The 23,280-nt window shown below is 39.3% G+C and overlaps 1 protein-coding gene across 1 annotated transcript in view; it reads left to right on the top strand.

Annotated features, from left to right (window-relative positions):
• Positions 1–3,347: 3,347 nt before the first annotated feature.
• Positions 3,348–23,280, top strand: part of LOC106064449 (uncharacterized) — a 37,344-nt gene continuing 17,411 nt past the window's right edge. The window contains exons 1-11 of the mRNA XM_056017582.1: positions 3,348–3,479; positions 5,260–5,333; positions 7,104–7,204; positions 10,678–10,784; positions 12,614–12,778; positions 13,908–14,051; positions 15,659–15,723; positions 18,065–18,172; positions 18,276–18,448; positions 18,814–18,971; positions 22,293–22,394. Of these exons, the coding sequence (XP_055873557.1) occupies positions 5,270–5,333; positions 7,104–7,204; positions 10,678–10,784; positions 12,614–12,778; positions 13,908–14,051; positions 15,659–15,723; positions 18,065–18,172; positions 18,276–18,448; positions 18,814–18,971; positions 22,293–22,394 (1,187 nt within the window). The 5' untranslated portion in view covers positions 3,348–3,479; positions 5,260–5,269. The remainder of the gene's footprint in view (positions 3,480–5,259; positions 5,334–7,103; positions 7,205–10,677; positions 10,785–12,613; positions 12,779–13,907; positions 14,052–15,658; positions 15,724–18,064; positions 18,173–18,275; positions 18,449–18,813; positions 18,972–22,292; positions 22,395–23,280) is intronic.

The raw sequence follows: 23,280 nt of genomic DNA, 5'->3' as shown, positions 1-23,280 counted from the left end.
TTTATTCAAGAATCCAGTCACCTGTTATGCTAGAGGAACAATTTATTGTTACATAATTGTTAGTATTAGCACACATATGTCAATAGACACACATATTATACTTAAAAAAAAAAGCTAATACGAAGAGTAATATTATCAATTAGTTTGAATCAGTCATGTAATTAAATTTGTATTAGATCTCTACCAACATCAATAAATCTGTGCGATTATAATTATTTTACAAACTGAATTTGTTTAGCGCTATTCCATGCTTTAAGCTTTCTCACTACGCTGTGATCCTATCACTTGTCTGGACCAGTTGGGAAAAATGGGGACGGGGGAAAAGAAAAGGATATCTGGTAGAATATTTTACCGTATTCACTTTTTAAAAGCATTTATTTAAAAAGGGGAGATCGACCTGCATTTGAACTAATAACTCATGCCTCTTTTAAGCCGACATACTGACCACTCTGCGAGGTGCATATGTGACAAACTTACTTTAAAGGGGCGATTTTTAAAGGGAACTAATTCAGACAGCCAAGTGCAATTTCTTTTCGTTATTCGAGACATTAAACAAAATAGTTAATTACCAATAGTTAATTAACTAATTGCTGAATGAATTTTTAAAATGGTGCTTTGTGTTGAGAGGTCAAAGAAATAATTGTGCAAAATTTCAGCTGGAACAAAAAAAAACGTTAACATACTTTTAAAAAGACAGACAGACAGACAGACAGAGCGAGTTGATACAATCTTTGTAAAAATAGTGTCATCTATTGTTTCAACCAATAAAAGGTAAGTGCACATCTATCCCTCCATTTATCCCCTCAATCCACGTGCTAGATCAATAATTTAACAGCTAACCTAGGCACATACCAAAACTATCCCATTTGACAACCTCAGATGATATAGAGAAATGTGTTTGAATTATGACACGCAATTGCATTGCCTGCTTTGCTATCTGCTAAATATCTAGGTCAAAGCAGGGTCTGTTCTAGCTTTAAGCAATGTGAACTTCCACTGTCCATCTTCGGACTTCAAGACACGCTTTACTTAATACCCTATTGAAAATAATCTAGATCTAATGCTCGATACGACGATAGTCACAGTGTCGATAGACCTGGTCTGGAGATTATCTCTAAATCAACACATTTGTCGATAGACCTGGGCTGGAAATTGATCTCTAAATCAGTACCCGTCAGAAAATCACTTTATTTAACATATATATATATATATATAGATATATATAGATATATATATATATATATAGATATATAGATCTATATGGATGGCTGCCTGGTCGTGCGGTTTGCGCGCTAGACTGTCGTTCGGATTTATCGACGGTCGAGGGTTCAAACCCTGCCCGCTCCCATCCCCCGTCGTCCTGCGGGAGGTTTGGACTAGGAAGTAAACCATCTTCAACTCTGAAGGAACATCCGAAATATGTAAAACATTTTACAAAACATTTTACAAAACATTGGCCACCTTCAGTCGTAGAACGACTATGGTTCATCTCGAACACTTTTTCTTGTGTCTGCCTGTGAAGCTTTATTTTGGAGAGACATATATTCTTATCTTATATAATACAGACGTTACTTCAAAAAAGAAGATGATTACGTCCTACGCGTAATGCCTCTTATCATGTATGTTAACCAATGACTTAAATTCAGCTAAGTCACTAGTTTTCCTGGCTAGCTCAGGCAACCCATTCCATGCTCTAATAGCACTAGGGAAGAAGGAGTATTTGTACACATTTGTCCTAGCATATTACTGCAGTATATACAAACTTGTAATTAGCATTGAACTATTTTTAATAACCTGCTTTTGTCTCTTTAGAAATAATGTATATTCTACCTCTTTATTTTGTTGAAATTGTAATGCCACTTTGTTTTCCAATACCTTATTATACAACCTTTCAAAGATAGTGCATTTCGGTGCGTAGTTAAAGTTAGTAAGGAAAAATGGTGATTAGAATCAGCATGGAATTATACTAAAGAATCAAGAGAAACATAAACAAAATATTGTAAAAAACGACAATACCTAATTTGTAAAACTTATCGAGCGATTGATTTTCTCTTAATAACTAATAAATGTTAGGTTTAAAAATAGAAATGTTTGACCCCGCCAACCTATTTCCCTTATGTCCAGTTATTTCTCTCGATCCCAGTCATCTTAGTTACGCCCAGTCGTCTCTCTCACGCCCAATCATCTCCTTTACGCACATTCATCTTCTTTACGCCCAGTCATCTCATTCACGCCCAGTCGTCTCTCTTACGCTCATTCATCTCTTTTACACCCTGTCACCTAACTCATGCCCAGACATCTCTTTTGCGCCCTGTCGCCTAACTCATGGCCAGTCATCTCTATTACGCCCAGTCTCCTAACTCATGCCCAGACATCTCTTTTGCGCCCTGTCGCCTAACTCATGGCCAGTCATCTCTATTACGCCCAGTCGCCTAACTCATGCCCAGTCATCTCTTTTACACCCTGTCGCCTAATCCATGCCCAGTCATCTCTTACGCACAGTCGCCTAACACATTCCCAGTCATCTAATTTACGCCCATTCGCATAACTCATTCCCAGTCATCTCTTTTACGCCCAGTTGCCTAACTCATGTCCAGTCATCTCTTTTACTCCCAGTTGCCTAACTCATGCCCAGTCATCTCTTTTACGCCCAGTTGCCTAACTCATGCCCAGTCATCTTCTTTTACTTCCAGTCGCCTAACTCATGCCCAGTCATCTCTTTACTCCCAGTCGCCTAACTCATGCCCAGACATCTCTTTTACGCCCAGTCGCCTAACTCATGCCCAGTCATCTAATTTACGCCCAGTCGCCTAACTCATGCCCAGTCATCTAATTTACGCCCAGTCGCCTAACTCATGCCCAGACATCTCTTTTACGCCCAGTTGCCTAACTCATGCCCAGTCATCTAATTTACGCCCAGTCGCCTAACTCATGCCCAGTCATCTAATTTACGCCCAGTCGCCTAACTCATGCCCAGTCATCTAATTTACGCTTAGTCTTCGCTCTCATCTCCAGTCATTGAGTTTATTTTGTCACGTGACTACGTTGACTCAGCGGTCAACACGAGTGTGAAGTGAGCGTACAGATGTGGACGTGTTGGGATAGGAAGTATCTGGATGCTTAGTTTTGGCTTATTTGTAAAAACAAAATATTGAATTTCAATAACACTGTTAAATTTAAAATTCTCAAAAACGGAGCAATATAAAAATAAATACACAAAAGTGTGCGGCTGATTTAGAAATACACACAGGCGTTTTGTTTTCTTCAACCATCTCTTATGAAAAAGCGGCATTCACATACTTCCTGTTCCGCTAAGGGAAACAACTTATATACAACATTACGTCACATATTGATACACTTTTTAAAACCGAAACAAAAACGTTACATGATATTCAGTGTTGTAGACATGGCTATGAAGCCCACCAGCCCACTCGCATTGAAGCCCACAAGCCCACTCTGGGACAAGGACTGAATGAACTGTAAGTGACCGTTTAACAAAATAGTTTAGTAGACAAACTAGATCTAACACCTAGTGCTAGTTATACTAACAGACTAAATCGGATGTGTTCAATCGTACTCTACAACACTAGTTGTAATGTTCAGCTAGATTAGAGAGTCTAGACTAGTCTATAGTCTAGTTCATTGATACCCAAGCTTATTTATCCTGGAGAGGGTGGGGGGAGAGATTTAGATGTCCGGCACTCGTGTCACAAGCCACATCAGCGAAACAAAAGGTCAAGGTCAATGAAACGTAGCGTGTCTAGCTTTATTTAGCACAGTGGTCAAGAGTATTGAGAGTATGACGAAGTGGACCAGCAGTCTTTAGAATGGACATCGCTGATCTATATATTTGTCAATTTAAAAAAAACAAAAAAACAACAACAATATATGCATGTAGATCAACGTTTCAGTTGATCGAGTTTCGACGTAAGCCTACGTTTCAGTTGATCGAGTTTCGACGTAGGCCTACGTTTCAGATGATCGAGTGTTGATGTAGACCTACGTTTTAGTTGTCCGATTTTATTTTTTTTTTTGTTAAATGTACGTTCCAGTTGACCAAGCTGCGATGAAGGCCTACGTATACGTTTCTATACTTAGCTTACATAGATCTGTGTTTCAGTGTGTTAAATTCGTGTTAGGCCTACGTATCAGTACATAAAGTCAGATGTACGCTTGTGTTTCATTTCATCAAGTTTCTATGCAGACCTACGTTTGTTTGTTTGTTTTTTTACAAAGTTGTGATAGGTATACAGTTCCACGTCTTATAGATTTTGAAAGTTTATTTATTTATTGACTTAATCCTTTTTTTTTTACCTTTACATATCCCTTAGTCCGTTGGGGCACCATGCAAGACTTGTCGACCGTCTTTCTCCATTCCTCCCTTTTTTTTTTGCCTTGTTTAGAACCTCTCTCCATGACAGGCCCGTCCATTCTTTAATGTTGTCCTCCCATCGCTTTCTCTGTCTGCCTCTTCTTCTTTTACCTGGCACTGTTCCCTGAAGGAAGGTCTTTTCGAGCCCCGTAGATCCTGTAGGTTTTAAGCTTTCGTCTTTTTAGAATAGTTAGCAGGTCTTCATGGGCTCCTATCGCTGCAGTTACCCTGTCTCTGATTTCTTGGTTTGTGATGCGGTCTTTGAATGTGATGCCTAGGATCCTTCTGTAGCATCTCAATTCCATTGCTAGGATCCTCCTCTCCAGCTCTGCATTCAACGTCTACGACTCGCAAGCATATAAAAATGTGGCCATGACCAGGGAGCGCATCAGTCTGATTTTGGTGCCGAGGGCTAAGCCCTTGTCTTTCCATATTATTATAATCCTACGTTTCAGTAAAGATAAGTCGAGGTCGATTAGTCTTTATCCAAAGTCTAGAAGAAAGAACTTGATCGGCTTTGAACGGGCAGTTCTTAGACACAAGTTACTAGGAGACTGCTAGCCAGCATTAAAAGATATATATTTGTATCCTAAATTCTATCAACTGGTAGGCTGTTATGTTTTATATGTTTTTATTGTGATTCTATGTTCATTTTACAATTCTATTCAGCTCCAAATTCTTCATGGGAACTGGAGCCTGGACATGGAACTCTAAACGAATCTTTCAAAATATAATCTTCTAAACTTAAATTTGGTCTAGACAATCTTTACCTTGAACACATATAGCGAGTAATAAATGTTGTTATGCTGTATAAAGAAGGAATTATTTTTCGTTGTTAACTTTTTGTATGTTCTTTCTTTATTCTCAAGTCTTTCTTGAAAAAGCAGGAGTAAAAGAATGATTATTGCATGGATTGGTCTTGTCTTATGTCAGTTCACACCAGAGACTTTCTCGACCAGAGGTAATATAGAAATTAATGCATGACAAACAACAAAAACAACAACAAAAACAGCATCAGTAACACAAAAAAACCATTACAATTAACTACAGCAAAAGCAACAACAATAACAATAGCATAAAACAACAACAACAGCAACAGCAGCTATAAAATCATCAACAGAAACAACCACAACAGCGGCGACAATAACAACGATGACAACATCAGTAACAACAACAGCAGAAGAAACAACAAGATTGACAGACTTGAATTGAATGCTAGAGACATTGCCCAGATGGTCAAGCTGGCAAATGTTTTGTGAAGAATGAAAGGAAGAAAGGAAGGCTGTGGGAAATATACTAGGCTCACACCTTTTCACGGCCACTAATATGGCACACCTTTTGCAAGCCTGCAGCCAACATAAAAAGGCAAGCCCTAACCCGGAACCCCCAAGGAAAGAAGAATAGGGGACGGCCCAGGAATACATGGCGCAGCGATTTTGAAGCAGAGCCCAAGCAGATGGGCAAGAAGTGGGGACAGTTGGAGAGACTCGCCCAGAACCGAGATGCCTGGAAGAAGCTGGTTGATGGCCTATGTCCCAGATGGGACCACATGCATAGACGAGATGGGATGAGATGGATATGGAAAAAAACAATTTTTTTAATAAAAAAAATAATTTCTGTGTGATTTATGAGGTCGATTGTTTTGGCTCAGCGTACGGACCCCCAACCCTCCCCTTTTCTCTCGTCATCAACTTTTAGGCAAATAGTTGTTATATTATATAACAAAACCTTTACCTATCCCTTAGTCTGTTGGACCGTTGGGGCACCTGGGAAGATTTGTCGACCGTCTTTCTCCATTCTTCCCTGTCTTTTGCCTTGTTTAAAACCTCTTTCAATGGTAGGCCCGTCTATTCTTTTATGTTGTCCTCCCATCGCTTTCTCTGTCTGCCTCTTCTTCTTTTTCCTGGTACTGTTCACTGGAGGAAGGTATTTGCGAACCCCGTGGATCTTGTAATGTAGCTAAAGGTTTTAAGCTTGCGTTTTTGTTTACGATAGTTAGCAGGTCATTGTGGGGTCCCATCGCTGCAGTAATCCTGTCTCTAATCTCTTGGTATGTGATGCGGTCTTTGAAAGTGTTGCCTAGGATCCTTCTGCAGCAAAACAAAACACTATATTTTAAATAACCGTCTCGACTGACGGGCCGAACCAGGTGAGGGTCAGCCAGAGCTAGACATCTGATGAAACTATGGTCTCTGTCCACCGCCAGCATGTGAAGTCTAGTTGCGGCTGCATGGCGCTCAAGTCGAATTGGACTACCAGGGCCATCAGGTGTCACCTAGCAAACGCCGTGGAACGTTTTGGAGCACTGTGGGCCATGTAGAGCACACTGGTCATCCACTGCACTCCAAACCAACACCAGTTGTCTGCAGTGGCGTAGCTAGGGTGGGGGGAGGAGGGGGGAGAATTTGAAAATCCCCCAGGGCCCCCACTTAAGGGGGCCCCCAAATGAGTATTTTTTACATTAGAAATAAATAATTACGCAAAAAGTAGGGGCCCTCCCAAAAAGGTCAATCCCCCCCGGGCCCCTAAGCAATGGAAAATTCCTAGCTACGCCTCTGGTTGTCTGGACTCTGTTCTGCCACTGGATTCAGTTGGTAAGGGGCAAGAGAGTGAGAGTGGCGCAGCGCTAATCTCTTCACTTTCATAAACTTTCATCGTGCAAGCCTCATTCTCATCTCCCACTTGTTAAGCAGCTCAAAGTTAATTGTGTGTGTGTGTGTTTTTTTAACAGTCAATATCACGGCACTAAGCACTGAGTTCTTACTGGCCTTCCCAAGACTTCAATACACGAAAATCAATCTTCTCATGTATACAAGAGCCGATGTGATTAAGGTAAGCGAAATTTGATTTTTTTTTTAAAAGTGCATCTGGATTTGCGTGTGATTAAATGACATACATTTATTGTAGATGTTGTGTTTAAAGCTACCAGAAAACTTCATCCCAAAAGCGGACAAAATGAAGGATAAAATGCTGACTAAGCCTGACGAAGTAGAACGAAATGCAGGACAGTCGGACAAAGGAGTAAAATAAGATAAGATAATTTTTACTGATCCAATCAAATGGAAATTCAGTTTGACTGTAATTGACAACCTTAGCGTAGCTACTGTACAATGCGGGCAAATCCTAACAAAAAAACCCGGAGGACTAAGAGGCGGACAATCTGACAAAGGAGAACAAATGGAGGATAGGAGAGGGACTAAAAAGGAGGACAGGAAAACAAAGCCTTACAAAGGAGGACGAACAATGACAAGAAAAAACTGTAACCTCTGCTTACAATCAATTTGATAAATGATGTCAGTGATAAGACTAAACTACCATTGTAAGTAACCCATTTCTCAGATTAAGTGACTTTTCACAGTAGCTTATCACTAGCGCAAATAAACTTGTATGTTTTGTGTCTTTAGAGAATACATTCTTATGTTTGTGTCTACAATATGTTACTCTCCGAAGTAATGTTTGATAAATTCCAGTAGGCAGTCGGCGACGTAGAAGCCAGTATCCCATTGATCGTTTAGAAAGGCTTTTATCCAGCGACCAGGGTTGGACCCGGAGCTCTTCCCCCCAAGTCCTGCCTGAAGGCTACAACAGTAAACGACAAAAACCGAGCATGGGATCCGTACCGCGTACACCGCGCACCTCGCCCCGGAACGGGCCTGCTCGCTATAAGCACAGCATTGTGGAACGGTGTGGCGGTTTTTTGGACTGGGTTACCGGGCTACTAGATCCAACCCCACGCCGAGTGAGATAAAAAAAAAAAAATCTCACCCAAGGTAGTCCGGAAGGGGCCTTGATTGCTTCCCGTTCTTAGCTATCTAGTTCCACTACTAGACGTTTCCAAGGAGGCGACGGTTTCTAAATTCTCCGTAGTAATAGAACAGCGAACTTCAATGTACATTTTATTCACATGGTACTTTGTGAGAAGAAAACATCTTACAGGTGTCTGTTGTATTTATGTATATTTTTCTGTTGTGTTGTCTGTAAATGAGAAAAGAGTCCTTGTAATCACAACAAATTTCCGTAAGGATCAATAAAGCGGTCTTAATCTTAGTCTTAAAGAGTACACATCTCTCTTTTGTCTCCTCTGCGTTGGAAGGGGAGAACAGGCTTTCGACATATTCTGTGGAATGCAAGCAAGAAATGTCGAGATCTTAAAGACCGCCAAGTAACTAGTTTTGTTTCTCATCAGACTTTTCAAAATTTCTGCTACTGACTGCTACTGTATGTGACCCAAAAGTTTAAATGATTTGTATTCGAAGCTTTAAAGTAAAAGTAAATGTCTTTTTTTTTCAGACCTTGCAATTTATATATATTTATAGCTTTTATATAGCGCTACTTTCATGCTTATAGCATGCTCAGAGCGCTTTGGTTCAATCTCAGTTGTGGACCAGAGGGGGGAGGGGGTATCTAGAAGAAGGATTTTCTGTGCTGCCTTCATGCGAACTGTAAACACAACTCTGCCCGAGTCGGGTGTCGAACCTCGAGCACCCATCATTGGTAGCCAAGCCAAGCCAAGTTAAAGCGCACTTAGCCTCTCGACCACGCTTCCCATGTAGCCGGCACACCGATCAACCGCCTCTATTTCACCAACGTAGGTCCGGTCCCCATTAGAGTTGGGTGAGGTCAGGGGCGTCCTGAAAAGTTAAATGGGTCAGTACAAGATCAGAGCGCAGAGAGAATGCTCTAGAACAGGGGTGGGCAACTTTTTTTGTATCGAGGGCCACATTAAGAAAAATTTGGGAATGGGGGGCCGCAGATAAATATATTTAAGTACTTACAACTTTGAAAATACGCTAACTGTGTATAATGTCTTTTAATTCATATTTATACCGTTACGGTGTTATACATTCACTTTTCATTTTTCACACTCCCAATTAAGGAATTACAACGTATTTTACGATTTAAAAAAATAGCTATTGTCTTTTTATATCACAACATTTCACCACAAATGCACCGCTGTACACAATGTGAAGTATTTAACTGTTTACACTAGTGCGTAACGTTTCCGAACAGTGAAACAAGCTTACTAGTTGTGATCCTTGTGACTGCCTTCATGCGCTCTGTCAGCATCGACCTGTGATTACACTTGCTTAGTTTCCACAAGAAAGTACATGTTCACACATGTGTATTTGTACCCAAATAATGTGAACGTTTAACTGCAAAGCTTTTTAAGTGTGGAAATACAGTTTCTGGCATTCTAAAGCACTTGCCTGTGCAGTCACTCGACTTGTATGGTAGCTATGAGGCACTACGCCGGACGGCTAAGTTTCTTGCCAGAGCACTACGGGAGGACTAGTCCTTCCTGCTCTGATTTTTCAATAGGAGTTCATCTCAGGCATTCTAAAACTCCCGCGGAAGAAATGACTGGAACTTCTCTTTCAGGTCATAATTTGCTTGGAGTTGTGTCTCCTGGAGCTGATGGTATTGAAAACTGGTTGTTGATATCTTTACATTTGCTTTTATAAATTACACAATTAAAGAATCTAAAGTAGTCTTGTAGTCTCAAACATTTCACTAGATATAGTTTTTCTAGCTTACAAGGGCGGCGGGATACAAGTTTGAGACCAAAAGAAAAATCCGCTGCTGATGACAAGCGTAGACGGCGAAAAGAAAATCTAAATCGACCACCTTCGGACAATGGTTATACTTGCGACAGTTGAGATAAAATATGTAGTTCGCCGCTGGGTCTGCGTAACCAAAGGAAGGACTGCTTTTACTGGCTTGTCTTGAGAAATAGGAAAGCTTTGTTTAAAAGGATTTAACATGCACTACATTTTAGGCAGAGAAATACTTTGTTTCTATCTCTTCAAGTACTTTACAGATCTGCATATGGTTAATTCCCTCAACTTCATTTCATTATGCCCAATGTGTTATGTTGAAATGTTAGTCATCTTTGTGCAAACTTTCCTGTTTAAAGTTTACGGTTGGGATATTCTTTATTTTAAAAAAATGTTTTTCTCAGTCAAAGATCGAGCTCCATCGGTTGTTACACTTGCCACCTGAGACTGAGTGTATTGAAGTATAGCCAATGAGAATAATCTTCGTTTACATGAAACTTTTTATAATTAGAAAGTTACTATAATTTTTAGAGAATATTTAGAAATATGTTAATATATTTGCATTTGTATATGTGTATACTGTGGTCACACCTAATTTCTGAAGGTGTTCGCGGGCCGCATAAAACACTCCGGCTGGCTGCATGTGGCCCGCGGGCCGTAATTAGCCCACCCCTGCTCCAGAAGAACGGAAACGCGTTATACACAAAATGCTATTTAAAAACAATATATTTTGATTGGTCTATGTTTAAGGTAAACGTATACTTAACAAACCCAGGAAGCTCTAACCATAGCAAGCTCAACGAGGTTTTAGTACAGGGATCAATGCCAGTTCAATATCATCAAAGCACGACCGAATTGTAAGTCTCTGTTGTTAGAATTTGTTTTCAACAAAAATTGTGTGGCTACTAAAATACTACATATTCCGCCTCATTTGTTGTAATAACGCTGTCTAAGCAGTATCCATAAGGTGCGTTGGTCCGACCACATACAAGACACAGAAATCTTAAAGCTGTCTGTGACATAATGGGGAAATAACTATTTTTGATTATTTGTAAAGACAGGAGTGATTCCCCTTATGTAGTTTATAAAAGGCCTTGCAAGCTGGTAACTCAGGAGCAAGTGGCAACTAAGCACAGTTTGCAAGGCCTTTTATAAACTACATAAGGGGAATCACTCCTGTCTTTACAAGTAATCAAAAATAGTTATTTTCCCATTATGTCACACTGTCCAACATGAGCAGTGTCAATGCGACAGTGAAAAGGTCCCAACTTCGATGGGCGGGACATGTAGCCCGCATGTCAGACAATCGCCTTCCAAAGCGACTTCTGTACGGGGAGTTGTGTGCAGGAAAGTGCTCCCAGGGAGGTCGATACAAGCGCTATAAAGACACTCTCAAGAGCTCCTTCAAGAAATGCGATATCGACATTCACGGCTTGGAAGCACTAGCTCTTGATCGCTCCCCAAGGCGTGAATCTGTCAGTCTCAGAGTCTCGAGATTTGAAGCAAGAGGAGTGGCCAGAGAGAGAAATATGTATATATATATATAGAGAGAGAGATGGTTATTGTTTTATAACAGAAGTACGTGGTTAGCTGTGTACAGTGTATATATATAAGCAGTGCACATAGTTTAGACCTTTAACATTTTTAAAGTGAACTAGCATATAATTTGTTTTTCATTTAAGATCTAAACCAGTATAGAAATAAATATAAACAAAATACTGTAACGAAAGAATTTTCGAACAGAATCAACATTGTTTATTACTGTTTAAAGAGAAAGGAACTGCAAGTATGTAATTAATAAATTTAAATGTTGGCTTTAAAAAACATAGTGTGCTGAATTTGCGAAAAAAATACATTTTTGGTGAATTTGACCGCTGCGATTTTCATCGTGAAAATGTGTTGTTGTTTTTTTTGCTCTAGTGTTGTGTTAAGACATTAGTGACCAGTGAGTCCATCATCAGAACTTTGAGATATTTTGTTAGTGACCAGTGAGTCCATCATCAGACCTTTGAGATATTTTGTTAGTGACCAGTGAGTCAATCATCAGAACTTTGAGATATTTTGTTAGTGACCAGTGTGTCCATCATCAGAACTTTGAGATGTTTTGAGAACGTTAAGTTATTTGTTACTATTACAAGCGATGGTCTTCTGTTCCGAAAATTCAGAAAGATCTTGTGTTTTATTTTGTTATTCTCTCATATCTGATGGAAAAGCCCCCTAGGTAATGAGCCCTAAACCTTATGGGATCTCACTTGTGACACTTTTGATTTCACTATTGACCGCCCTTTTCTCTTACTTAGCCTGTACGCTATTACCCATACTCAGGGCGACGTGGCCGAGTGGTTAAGCGCCTAGCTTCCAAACCTGGGGTCCTGAGTTCAAATCTCAATGAAGATTGGTTTTAAAAATTTGGGATTTTTAGGGCGCCCCTGAGTCCACCCAACTCTAATGGGTACCTGACATTAGTTGGGGATAATAAAGGCTGTTGATCGCTATGCTGACCACGTGCCACTCTACTCTTTATCCGCTGACCAAAAGAAACAGATGACCTTAACATCATCTGCCCTATAGATCGTAAGGTCTGAAAATGGTACTTTTTTTTTATACTTTTCATCCAAACGCACTCTGAAGCTAGTAATCTGGTCGTCTCATTTCTATGATGCAATCATCCTGCATTTTTGACCAGAGATATGCCATTGAAGGAATACAGTCACCTCAAGTGCTTGCTGCTGACCAGTGACCAACCGTTCGGCGTTTTTGTCCACTTGTATGATGGAAACGATTTTTTGAGCAGCTTCATGGCGCTTCCAGTTCAGGCTTTTGGGAAAGTTTATATGGTCATCACTCACCTGTAAGTACTGACCTAACACTCCTTTTTCATTGGTGCCATGTGGTGACCAATACTTGTAGTTTTTATTGAATCAACCGAATTATTTAATCTATTTTTCAAGATAAAAAGATGCTAAGGATGTCTATATCTTTTGTTTTTATTAAATTAACCGAATCATTCAATCTCTGTTTTAAGATAGGAAGATGCTTAGGATGGCTATATATTTTGTTGTAGTTTTCGTTGAGATTAAAGTTATTGCTCTTAAGCTAGTGCTACTGTTGTTTGAAAATGGAGTTTTTGTAAGTATGGATTTACTGCATTTAGGCCAGTGCTATTATTTAGAATGGAGTTATCACCTTTAGCTTAGTATTTCACAATTTCTTTTAAAAATGTGTATGTACCCCTTTTATAATTCTTTCAATTCTATAAACCCCCCACTTTAAAAAAATGGATTCATTCAACAATAAAATATATTTTTGTTCTCTTTTTGTTTTGTTAGTACTGACACAAAATAATAATAAATGAATGCTACGATAATGACATATTTCACCTAACGAATAAATCGATTTAAAAATTAACCAATTTTCACATCATTATTTCTAATGAATTATTTTATTTTAGTTCGAAACAAAAAATGAAATAAAATCTTCATAAATGATTATGTAGTTGACTAATTGTACATTGGAGTTCCCAGATATTTTTTAAAAAGTATTTTTATAATTTGCTTGTTACAATCTAACTTTTTAATTTCGTATTCCATTAGTAAAAGTTTTAATAACTTTTTGTTACGGAAGCTCATAAAATATAAGCAATCGGTACAATGCAAAAATAACATCGGTATTTATTATATTGTAATTTTGATATAGGAGGCGCAGTGGCTGAGCGGTAAAGCGCTTGGCTTCTGAATTGGGGGTCTCAAGTTCGAATCCTAGGATTTTAAATTACGGGATCTTTGGGCGCCTCTGGAGTCCACCCAGCTTTAATGGGTACCTGATATTAGTTGGGGAAAAAGTAAAGGCGGTTGGTCGTTGTGCTGGCTACATGACACCTTCGTTACCCGTAGGCCAGTGAAACATCTGCCGTATAGAACACAAGGTCTGAAAGGGGGACGTAATTATATATAACTGACATAATGCATGCCTGTTTCCAGGAAACGACCATTTCTCATAGTCATGGCTCAGCGGAAAACGAAACTCTTTGTCTCACTCAGTATCGATCCCGTCCATGATCTAGTGGTGGACGGGGAAATCCATCCAGTCGGCACCCATAACTGGAGAACAATACAGCTGGACAGGTATGCTGATATCTTCATTGGAATATTTCTTGGGTGATTGTTATTTGTTAACACTTGTAGGAAGTCTCTCTTTTGGATTGGGATTTCATTTTCGTTTACGATAGTCGAATGCTTAATTTTGCATGTTTTAACAAGACTCGTTGGTCTCTTAGTTATTGTTTGTTTGTAGACATACAGCCGAACTGAGACATTTAGCCAAGCTGAGACATTCAGCCAAACTGAGACATTCAGCCGAACTGAGACATTCAGCCAAACTGAGACATTCAGCCAAACTGAGACATTCAGCCAAACTGAAACATTCAGCCAAACTGAGACATTCAGCCAAACTGAGACATTCAGCCAAACTGAGACATTCAGCCAAACTGAGACTGTATTGATGCAATCGCCCCCAACCCACCAAATCGGCCTACACACTAGAGGGAATGGGTGACATAGCTAGGGCGTAGCCAGGGTGTGTGGAGGAGGGGGAGAATTTGAAAATCCCCCCCCCGGGCTACCACTTGTTGGGGGCCCCCAAATGAGTGTTTTTTTTTACATTTAAAATTAAATATTACTCAAAATGCAGAAGCCCCTAAGAGGTCAGGCCCCCAGGCCCCCAAACGATGGGAAATTCCTAGCTACGCCCCTGGCGACATAACTCAACCATAGGTTAAACTATAAATCATTGGTATATATTATTAATGTAAATAAAGAATTCGAATATAGATTGTGTGATTTCTCTACTATAATTCACCCTCCCCCCTCTTTAGGGGGGTCGATTGAGTGGTGAGAGCGATCCCCCCCCCACTCGATCCGCCGGTTTAGCAGAGTGGTTGCTGAATTGGTTTGATAAACCTGGGCCATGAGTTCGAATTCAAGTAGTCACTTTGTTTTAATTTTTTAAACACTTCTTATATTGTTTGTCTTGATCTATTACAAATTGAATGACATAACTGATCCAAACTAATTGATACAACTAAGCTTAATATTAGTTAGCTTTTTTTGTGTTTTTATTTAAAGTACTTTTGTTAAAATATTTTCTTGTTTACTTCATATGTTTACTTTTTTGTGACTTGAAAGAAAACAAAAAAGTCATTCTTACCATAAGGTATACAATGTGTTAAGTGTGGCTGAGTGACAAAAGTCGCTTGGCTATTTATCAAAGTATTTATCACGTGGGCTCGAGTTTAAATCCCGGACTCAAAAGGGGTGGTGTTTGCTGAGCGCTTAAAGGCAGCACGGAAACCTGCTTCCAGATAGACCCTCCCTAAGACTTTCCACCAGAAACAGTTGACCAGAGTGATTGCTCTAAGCGTACACATTGTGGTGACAGGTGACACTAAGTATGTGAAGCCTCAGGCTAATCTGTAAGGATCTCAGAGGATGTTTTGCACCAAAAAAGAAGCAATACATATATATATATATATATATATATATATATATTTATATTTCATGTTATTTTAAGATGTATAATGGACGTATTGTCTTAAGAAAAAAAAAACACAATTTTCTTTTTCATGTTTTACATTGTTTCTACTTTTTTTCTTTTTCTTTTTTTTTTTTTGTATTTTTCTATCTTTCCATTATTTTTTTTTAAAACTTTTTTCGTATGTTTTCCCTGAACCTAGCTACCAAGCTTTCTCTTTATCAAAGTGTCTTGACGAAAGTCTTTATCCAAATATCTCACTAACAGGTATGTATATACATTCCTGGGTTGGGGGGGGGGGTTAATATATTAGCCAGTAGGATGGCTGCCTGGTCGTGCGGTTTGCGCGCTGGACTGTCGTTCACATTTATCGATGGTCGAGGGTTCAAACCCTGCCCGCTCCCATCCCCCGTCGTCCTGCGGGAGGTTTGGACTAGGAAGTAATTATCTTCAACTCTGAAGGAACATCCGAAACATGTAAAACATTTTACAAAACATTTTACAGTACTAATCCTGTCTATCGTAGGAAAGCTTGCACAATATTTAAGGAAAAAAAAAAAAGCTAGCAACAGAGAGCGAGATGTGTTGTGTCAGCACAGTAAAACAGGGGACACTCTTTATGCAGAAAAAAGGCAGTCAAGAATGAGGCACATTGAAACTTGTATAAAATAGAAAAAAAAAAGGAACACACAGCAATGTTAGTATAGAAATATAGATCTATTTAAATAATAAATAAACAGAGAGATTGTCGAATTGAGACAATAACATGTACAATATAAAAAATAAAATCATTAAAAAACAAAGCTTGGCTATAGGGAAAGAAAAGTATAAAGCGACGTTATTTAATACTTGATTCAACATCGGACGATATTATACCAATCAAGCACAGAACAATTTTGAATTGTTAAAAAAAAATGTATTATTTTTCTGAATTAGATACCGACTCTATATGACCATGTACAACTCGTTAGAGGAACTGTCAATTAAAGGATCACAGTCGTCAAAATATCAAGGTTAAAATATAGTTTGTGTGGAAACACAAGCTCAGAATCAGCCACCAGGGGTAGTTCGCTTAGTTAGGTAAAAAGGCAGTTTTCAATATTTTCAGAAAGAATATCAGAAACAATGAACTACAAACTGTCAACAACTTACAATCCTATCTCCGTCGATACAAAAAGAAGAGACGTGCTCGTGTCGAAAGTGTTGACAATATTTCTGTATTGTTAGTTTAACTAACGACTTGATACCACAAGATACAGAAATTTATTTTTATTATAAATTTCATTACATTGTTAATATCCATATGTATTCAATGAGCTGATAGTTATGAAGATATAATTAAATGGGTGACCGGTCATTTCATCCCCCGGTCACTTCATCCCACCGTTCACTTCATCCCCCCGTCATTTCATTCCCCGGTCATTACACCCCCAATTAAATATTTTTCTTTTTTCATTGTTTAATTGTGCTGTTAAGGCTTTGACTTTAAGCCCTCATTTCATCTACTATATAAATATGATTATGTCGAATGCTTTTTGATATTTTTTGACATGTTACTAATGCGTTTATAGTGTTTCCTCTTCCACTTTGCATTCTTAATCAGAAATCTTATAATATATTGTTATAGAGAATTGTACCTTAAAATTAAATCTTTGTAACAGTGGCGTAGCTAGCTATGTGTGTGTGGTGAGGACCACACGGGGCATCAAGTGGTAAGGGGCTTTATACTCAGTAGAAACTAAACACATTTTTTATTTTGTCAATCTCCTATATTTTTTCTTAAATTAAATTAAACGTAAGTTGTAGACCAGGTCGAATCATATTAACTCAATGTGTTTACACTTTCAAGTGAAGCATATGGTACATGCTTAAATTTGGCTTTAGGCAAAAAAAGCTTTACCAAACGTTAATCAAGAATTACTTGTATTTAACGATGACCCGTTTACTACTCACTGTAGGCATCACATGATAAAGAATCAGTGGAAAAAACTGATTTCGATAAAACTATTGTTAGTTTGCAAGCAATAAAACATGTAAATTCATGTTCAGTATATTCTTGTAAATTTAGATTTTAAAAAAATTGCATTACTGTAACAATAAATGCACATTATTTTATGACGACAGTCTTTGCGCTTTACAAGGAGCTGCCGCACGGAGCATCAAGTACCCTAGCCACGCCACTGCCTGTTTTGCTTTGACCCTACTTCCTGCTGCGGAGATTATGGCTACTATAACAATCTTTTAAAAACTGTAGCGTATAAGCTTTTCTTTAAGCATAAGAACGGCTGAGTTAAGATTCGATGGATCACAGAATTAAAGTGTATGCGATATTTCTAAAAGCGACTATTATAAATATTTGTGACATTATTGAAGAGAGTAAGCCCTCCAAAGAGCAGACTTGTCTATACTTTTGGCCTACAAACAAGCTACAAAATTGAAATCAGTAAAAATATAGAGTGAGCCATTTCTAAAACAAAAATGTAGCCAGCGAAACTTGTTACATTGTACCAAGAAAGACGGCTTTATGAAGACAACGACTTGATTGCTTAGCATTATTCTATGTAAACACATCCCCTTGAATTTATACGAAGTGTTCACCTCTTTACAGGAAGTAGAATTGAGAGTACCCATCCTATTGGCGTCATTTCCGGCAGTTGCAGCTCAACTCAAGACAATTGTAAAGAGGACGACTATGCTATGCCTGACCTAAGCTCAGGTACTTTGTGTATGTGTGTGTGTCGCAATTTATTATTTAGTTGTTCTAGGAACAATGGATGCGTGAATAGAAATCATATTTTAAAATCTCTAATTTTCCCCAGAAATGCTCCTGCCCGAGAGGATGTACGGGCTGAGATTTGTCATAGTGTACTCCCATCAGAGAACGGATAAGGACCTTGCTTGGGTTACGCCTTCTGAATCGAACACCACCGTCCTCTACTACTACAAGACGTCGATAAATAGATTTCATGTAAAAGAACTTGTTGTAATGAGGGTAAGTGTTAAGATCTCAAAATAAAAATGAAGCGACTGAAAATTTGACCTAAAGTTACTTCTTGCTTTACCCCTGACCTTAATTTTAAACTCTACTTCTGACCCTAATTTTAAACTCTACTTCCAAACTTAATTTTAAACTCTACTTCCAAACTTAATTTTAAACTATATCCAACCTTAATTCAAACTCTACTCCTAACCCTAATTTTAAACTCTACTTCCGACCTTTATGCCAACTCTACATCTGACCTTAGTTCTTAACTCTACTTCAGTCGGTAATCTTGAGACCCATTTGCCATTACCTTCTATTAAATGTTCACGTTGTTATTAGTTTTAAGATGTCGCCGATCTCGTCTTGTCTGACAGCTCAATTTCTTTAACCTGAATGGCTATGCTGTCAGCGATAAGCCTGTCGCCATGTACCTGTATATTAATACTACATGTCAGTACCACCAAGATAAAGGCGGCCCCTCAATTTCAGTGGTAATACCGAATGAGCTTTTCTTCAACTTCTACGCGTGGGTGTAAGTATTAGGTTATATTTAAGTCTTTCTTTTACAACGTACATTTATTTTACCTACCTGTCTGTCGTTACTGTCCGTCCAGCGTGTTTTGTAAAAAAAAAACATAACGAGACTAGATCACTTGTTAGCGATAGGATAGTGTGAATAGTGCAAGATAAGCGTCATGTTGGGAAGCGAGGTCGAGAGACCAAGTGCGCTTGAACTTGGCTTGGCTTGGTTACCTAGAAGGGGGCTCGAGGTTCGACACCCGACTCGGGCAGAGATGTGTTTACAGAGCGCATGAAGGCAGCACGGAAAACCAACTCCTAGATACCCCCCCCCCCCCAACTGGTCCACAAATGAGATTGGACCAAAAGCGCTCTGAGCATGCTATAAGCATGAAAGTAGCGCTATATAAAAGCTATAATAATAATGGTCGTAAGCTGTCTTGGGTACGAGAGACGACTCCAGGATACCAGAGTCTATGGACGTGTTTTTAACTATTTAAAATATTTTTTTTATTCATATCATCTCAAGTTGACTGCGTTGTTACAAAAGTTTTTTATTTAGTTTCGTAAATAAAGAACGCATTCACGATATTTCAAAGTTTAAACATACTACGCCTACATCGGTTTGATTCTCTACAGACAGTTTGGTGCTACAAGTCAACGGCCTTCAATAACACTGTGTTCATTGAAACCCACGCCTTTGACGCCAGAGAAAAATTCGTTCGGGCATCGACCACTAAGGCTGTATGGCAGCGGTTCTCAACCTTTTAAGCTCGGCGACCCCTTTTTACAATGCCCCACTCTGCCGCGACCCCCACACACACACACTTTTGCTCACATACACAGCAATAGAAGAATAGACAAAACAATCCATTTTTTCGATAGTCATTGGCGACCCCTGGCAAATCGTCAATCGACCCCCTTGGGGTATCTAGGAGAAGGTTTATCCGTGCTGCCTTCAGGCGCTCAGTAAACACAACTCTTCCCGAGTCGGGTGAGGAACCCCCTTCATAGGTTAGCCAAGTTTAAGCTCACTTAGCCTCTCGACCACGCTTCCCACCAGTTTGCAAGACAATTCTAAGCCAATTGTTCATTAGAAATAGTTCTTCACAAAGCAGTCGAATTTTGGCGCTGAATGTCAAGCGTTTAGGTGTTTTGTTTTGTTTTTATATCTTCATAAATTCATAAATTCAATTCTAATTGCGTCCAGACTACATTTAAAAGTCAAGAGCGGTGAATATATATTTCAAGTATAACAAGTGGAAAGGGACAGAATACACTTTTTGTTGTTGTTTACAATCCTAGCTGATAAAATGCATTTTCTGGCGTCAAAATGAATTGTATAAAAATAAAGGTCAAACCAAGGTTGTTTTGTAGGATGGGCTTGTTTATAGCGGACCACTATAAATAAAATTAAATAAGTCATAGAAATAAAGTTTAGTGACAGGATATGTACAAAGGTTAATGAATAGTGATAATAATAATAATAATAGTAAGTTTAGAAAATAAGCGACCGTGAAAGCTATCCTGAAGCCTCAGTACCGCAAGGAAGCGGGGGTTTGAAGTCAGAGTACCACTCTCCTAGATGAACTGCCTTACTAGGCTGACGAGGCTCCATATGCCCGAAGCTCCCGGTTTTGTGGCGCCAGGTATCCGCCTTCACCCCTTCACCTGAGATGAACTCCTATTGAAAAATCAGAGCAGGAAGGACTAGTCCTCCCGTAGTGCTCTGGCAAGAAACTTAGCCGTCCGGCGTAGTGCCTCATAGCTACCATACAAGTCGAGTGACTGCACAGGCAAGTCCCCCCTTAGCTCGCGGAGCTGGGGACACTCGTACAAGACATGCGACACTGTTTCGACGCTCTCTCCACAGTGACGGCATCGGGAGTCAAAGTTAGTGCGGAACCGGGCAAAGTATGCCCCAATAGGACAATGTTCCGTCCTGCACTGCGCAACTATTGACTGCTCTGACCTCCTCAGTCGCCACCATGGATCGTCGCGATCTGGGTGACGCATGCGCTGCCAGACACCACGTGCTCTGTCGGATTCCTCCCAGGACTTTAACCACTTCTCATGAATGAGTGCTCGGATTTGTGCCGTTGCTTGTAAGTACGTGCTTGGTGCTTCGAGGTGTGTGGCTGCCATTGCACCCTCCCTTGCGAGGGCGTCTGCCGTTTCATTGCCCCTCACGCCGCAATGTGATCACCCCTTCACCTGTTAGTAAGAGCAGTTTCGCCGGGCTTAATATCTAAGCCACACGAGCAGGCCAGGTGCTGGACTTAGTTGTTAGAGGCTATTTGAGACACATGCCATTAGGAGTATTTTATAGACAATGGGAGCTTATTCGCGTTGACACCCCTGGCCATGACAACCTTTGAAACCAATGGAAGCTATCTAAAATAACAATGCACCACATTGAAATTTCAACCAAGGAGAGGATGACAACTGACCTCGTGAAGGCTTAAGCATTGCTAAGAGGCTCCTTATTACGTGTCAAAGGGCAGTACTGCTGCAGAGTGCTGACCTGCCACATCATCAGAACATTTCTCAGTGGACATTGCTGGAGATTGAAAATTAACTCATTTACAAATTAAAAATAATAGTAATTAAAAAAAAATAATAATAATACAGATCAAGCCTTGTCTAGGTGTAGACCAGTGGTTCCCAAACTTTTTTGTCTCGTAGACCCCTTACCATGTTTTCTGGTTTTCGGTAGACCCCCATGTGTAACTTGCAAATTTTTTCAAATTCATCAATATTTTTTAAAAAGTAATTTCTATCCGTAGTGAGTTGAAAAGTGAAAAAGTAATTTAAAACTACATACTAAGTTCTATAGATCTATCTTTTTTTATTGATAAAATTCAAATTGAAACCAATTAAAATAAAAATTAATATGTATTGCTGGAATCACCAACCACACTGGAAATGTCATTTTGCAGATTTATGATCCGTTGCTATGGATGTGATAATGTAATAAATGTAATAAATGATCCCTGTAATAATTTTTGCTAAACATTACTTACAAAATTAAATTATTTAAATAATTATTGAAATTAAATAGAATAATTTTTCATTTGAATAGCAGTATAAATATTTCAAGGATTAACTAAGATACTATTCATATATTAGTGTATGATAGACGTGCTTATAATGATATCTATTATCGTAGACCCCCTTGGACATCTCATAGACCCCCAATTTGTTTTTTCACTTTCGTAGACCCCTTGAAAGTCTTTGTAGACCCATGGGGGTCTATATAGACCACTTTGGGAATCACTGGTCTAGACTATAGTGTTTCCTAACGCTTTATTTGTCCTGCTTTTGTTTCATTCAGAATTCCCCCAATGGACGATATCGTAAACTTCATAAGCCTTGTTATACCAGTCTATTACACATTTGAGTATATGCTCTGGAACGGTGGCCCCATTCCCTATATGTGAGTATATGTAGTTTAGTTTCGAGTTTTTCGGGCGTTCCGTTTAAATTTCGGATGGCTGCCTGGTCGTGCGGTATGCGCACTGAACTGCCGTTCGTTCGTCTAAATGGTCCAGGGTGCATACCCTGCCCGCTGCTGTCACCCGTCGTCCTACGATTATAGTCTTCTTCTTCTTCTAGCCAGCTTTATTGCTGCTGAGCTGTCAGCGCGTTTGCAGACTGTGCCAAGGAAAAAATAGTGTGCTGTTTTCTTCAGTTGTTCGGCACTGCCGTACATGATATTGGTTATGTTGGGCTGTAGTGCTAGTGGGATCTGCCTATGGTGGATTAGGAAGGGGCATTCAAAGAGGATATGGTTTACGGTTTCATAAGGGTAGGCGCAGTGTCTACAAAGGGGGAGTTGTGTGAAATGTATTTTGTTCAGATGGTAAGATTATTTTCAAACAAACAAACAAACATTACGTGCTAGACGTTAAGATATATTATACTTACAGGTTTGCATCGTCTGCCGTTATTATAAGTTATTTGTTTTCTTTAAATATACAGAAAAAGTTCGTTTATTATTATGCTAAATACAATATCAAACAAGGGAATAGAAAAATATTTTAAATAAAGTGCGTGTAAGGAATAGAACTTAACACTTCACCGTGACTAACCTGTGACCGTGAATAACCTGTGCTCGTGACTAACCTGTGACCGTGACTAACCTGTGCTCGTGACTAACCTGTGACCGTGAATAACCTGTGCTCGTGACTAACCTGTGCTCGTGACTAACCTGTGCTCGTGACTAACCTGTGACCGTGAATAACCTGTGCTCGTGACTAACCTGTGCTCGTGACTAACCTGTGCTCGTGACTAAACTGTGCTCGTGAATAACCTGTGACCGT

Source organism: Biomphalaria glabrata, chromosome 18 (assembly GCF_947242115.1).
Source record: "Biomphalaria glabrata chromosome 18, xgBioGlab47.1, whole genome shotgun sequence".
Lineage (NCBI taxonomy): Eukaryota > Metazoa > Mollusca > Gastropoda > Planorbidae > Biomphalaria > Biomphalaria glabrata.
Note: the sequence above shows the minus strand (reverse complement) of the source record. Positions and strands in the feature narration are given on the sequence as shown.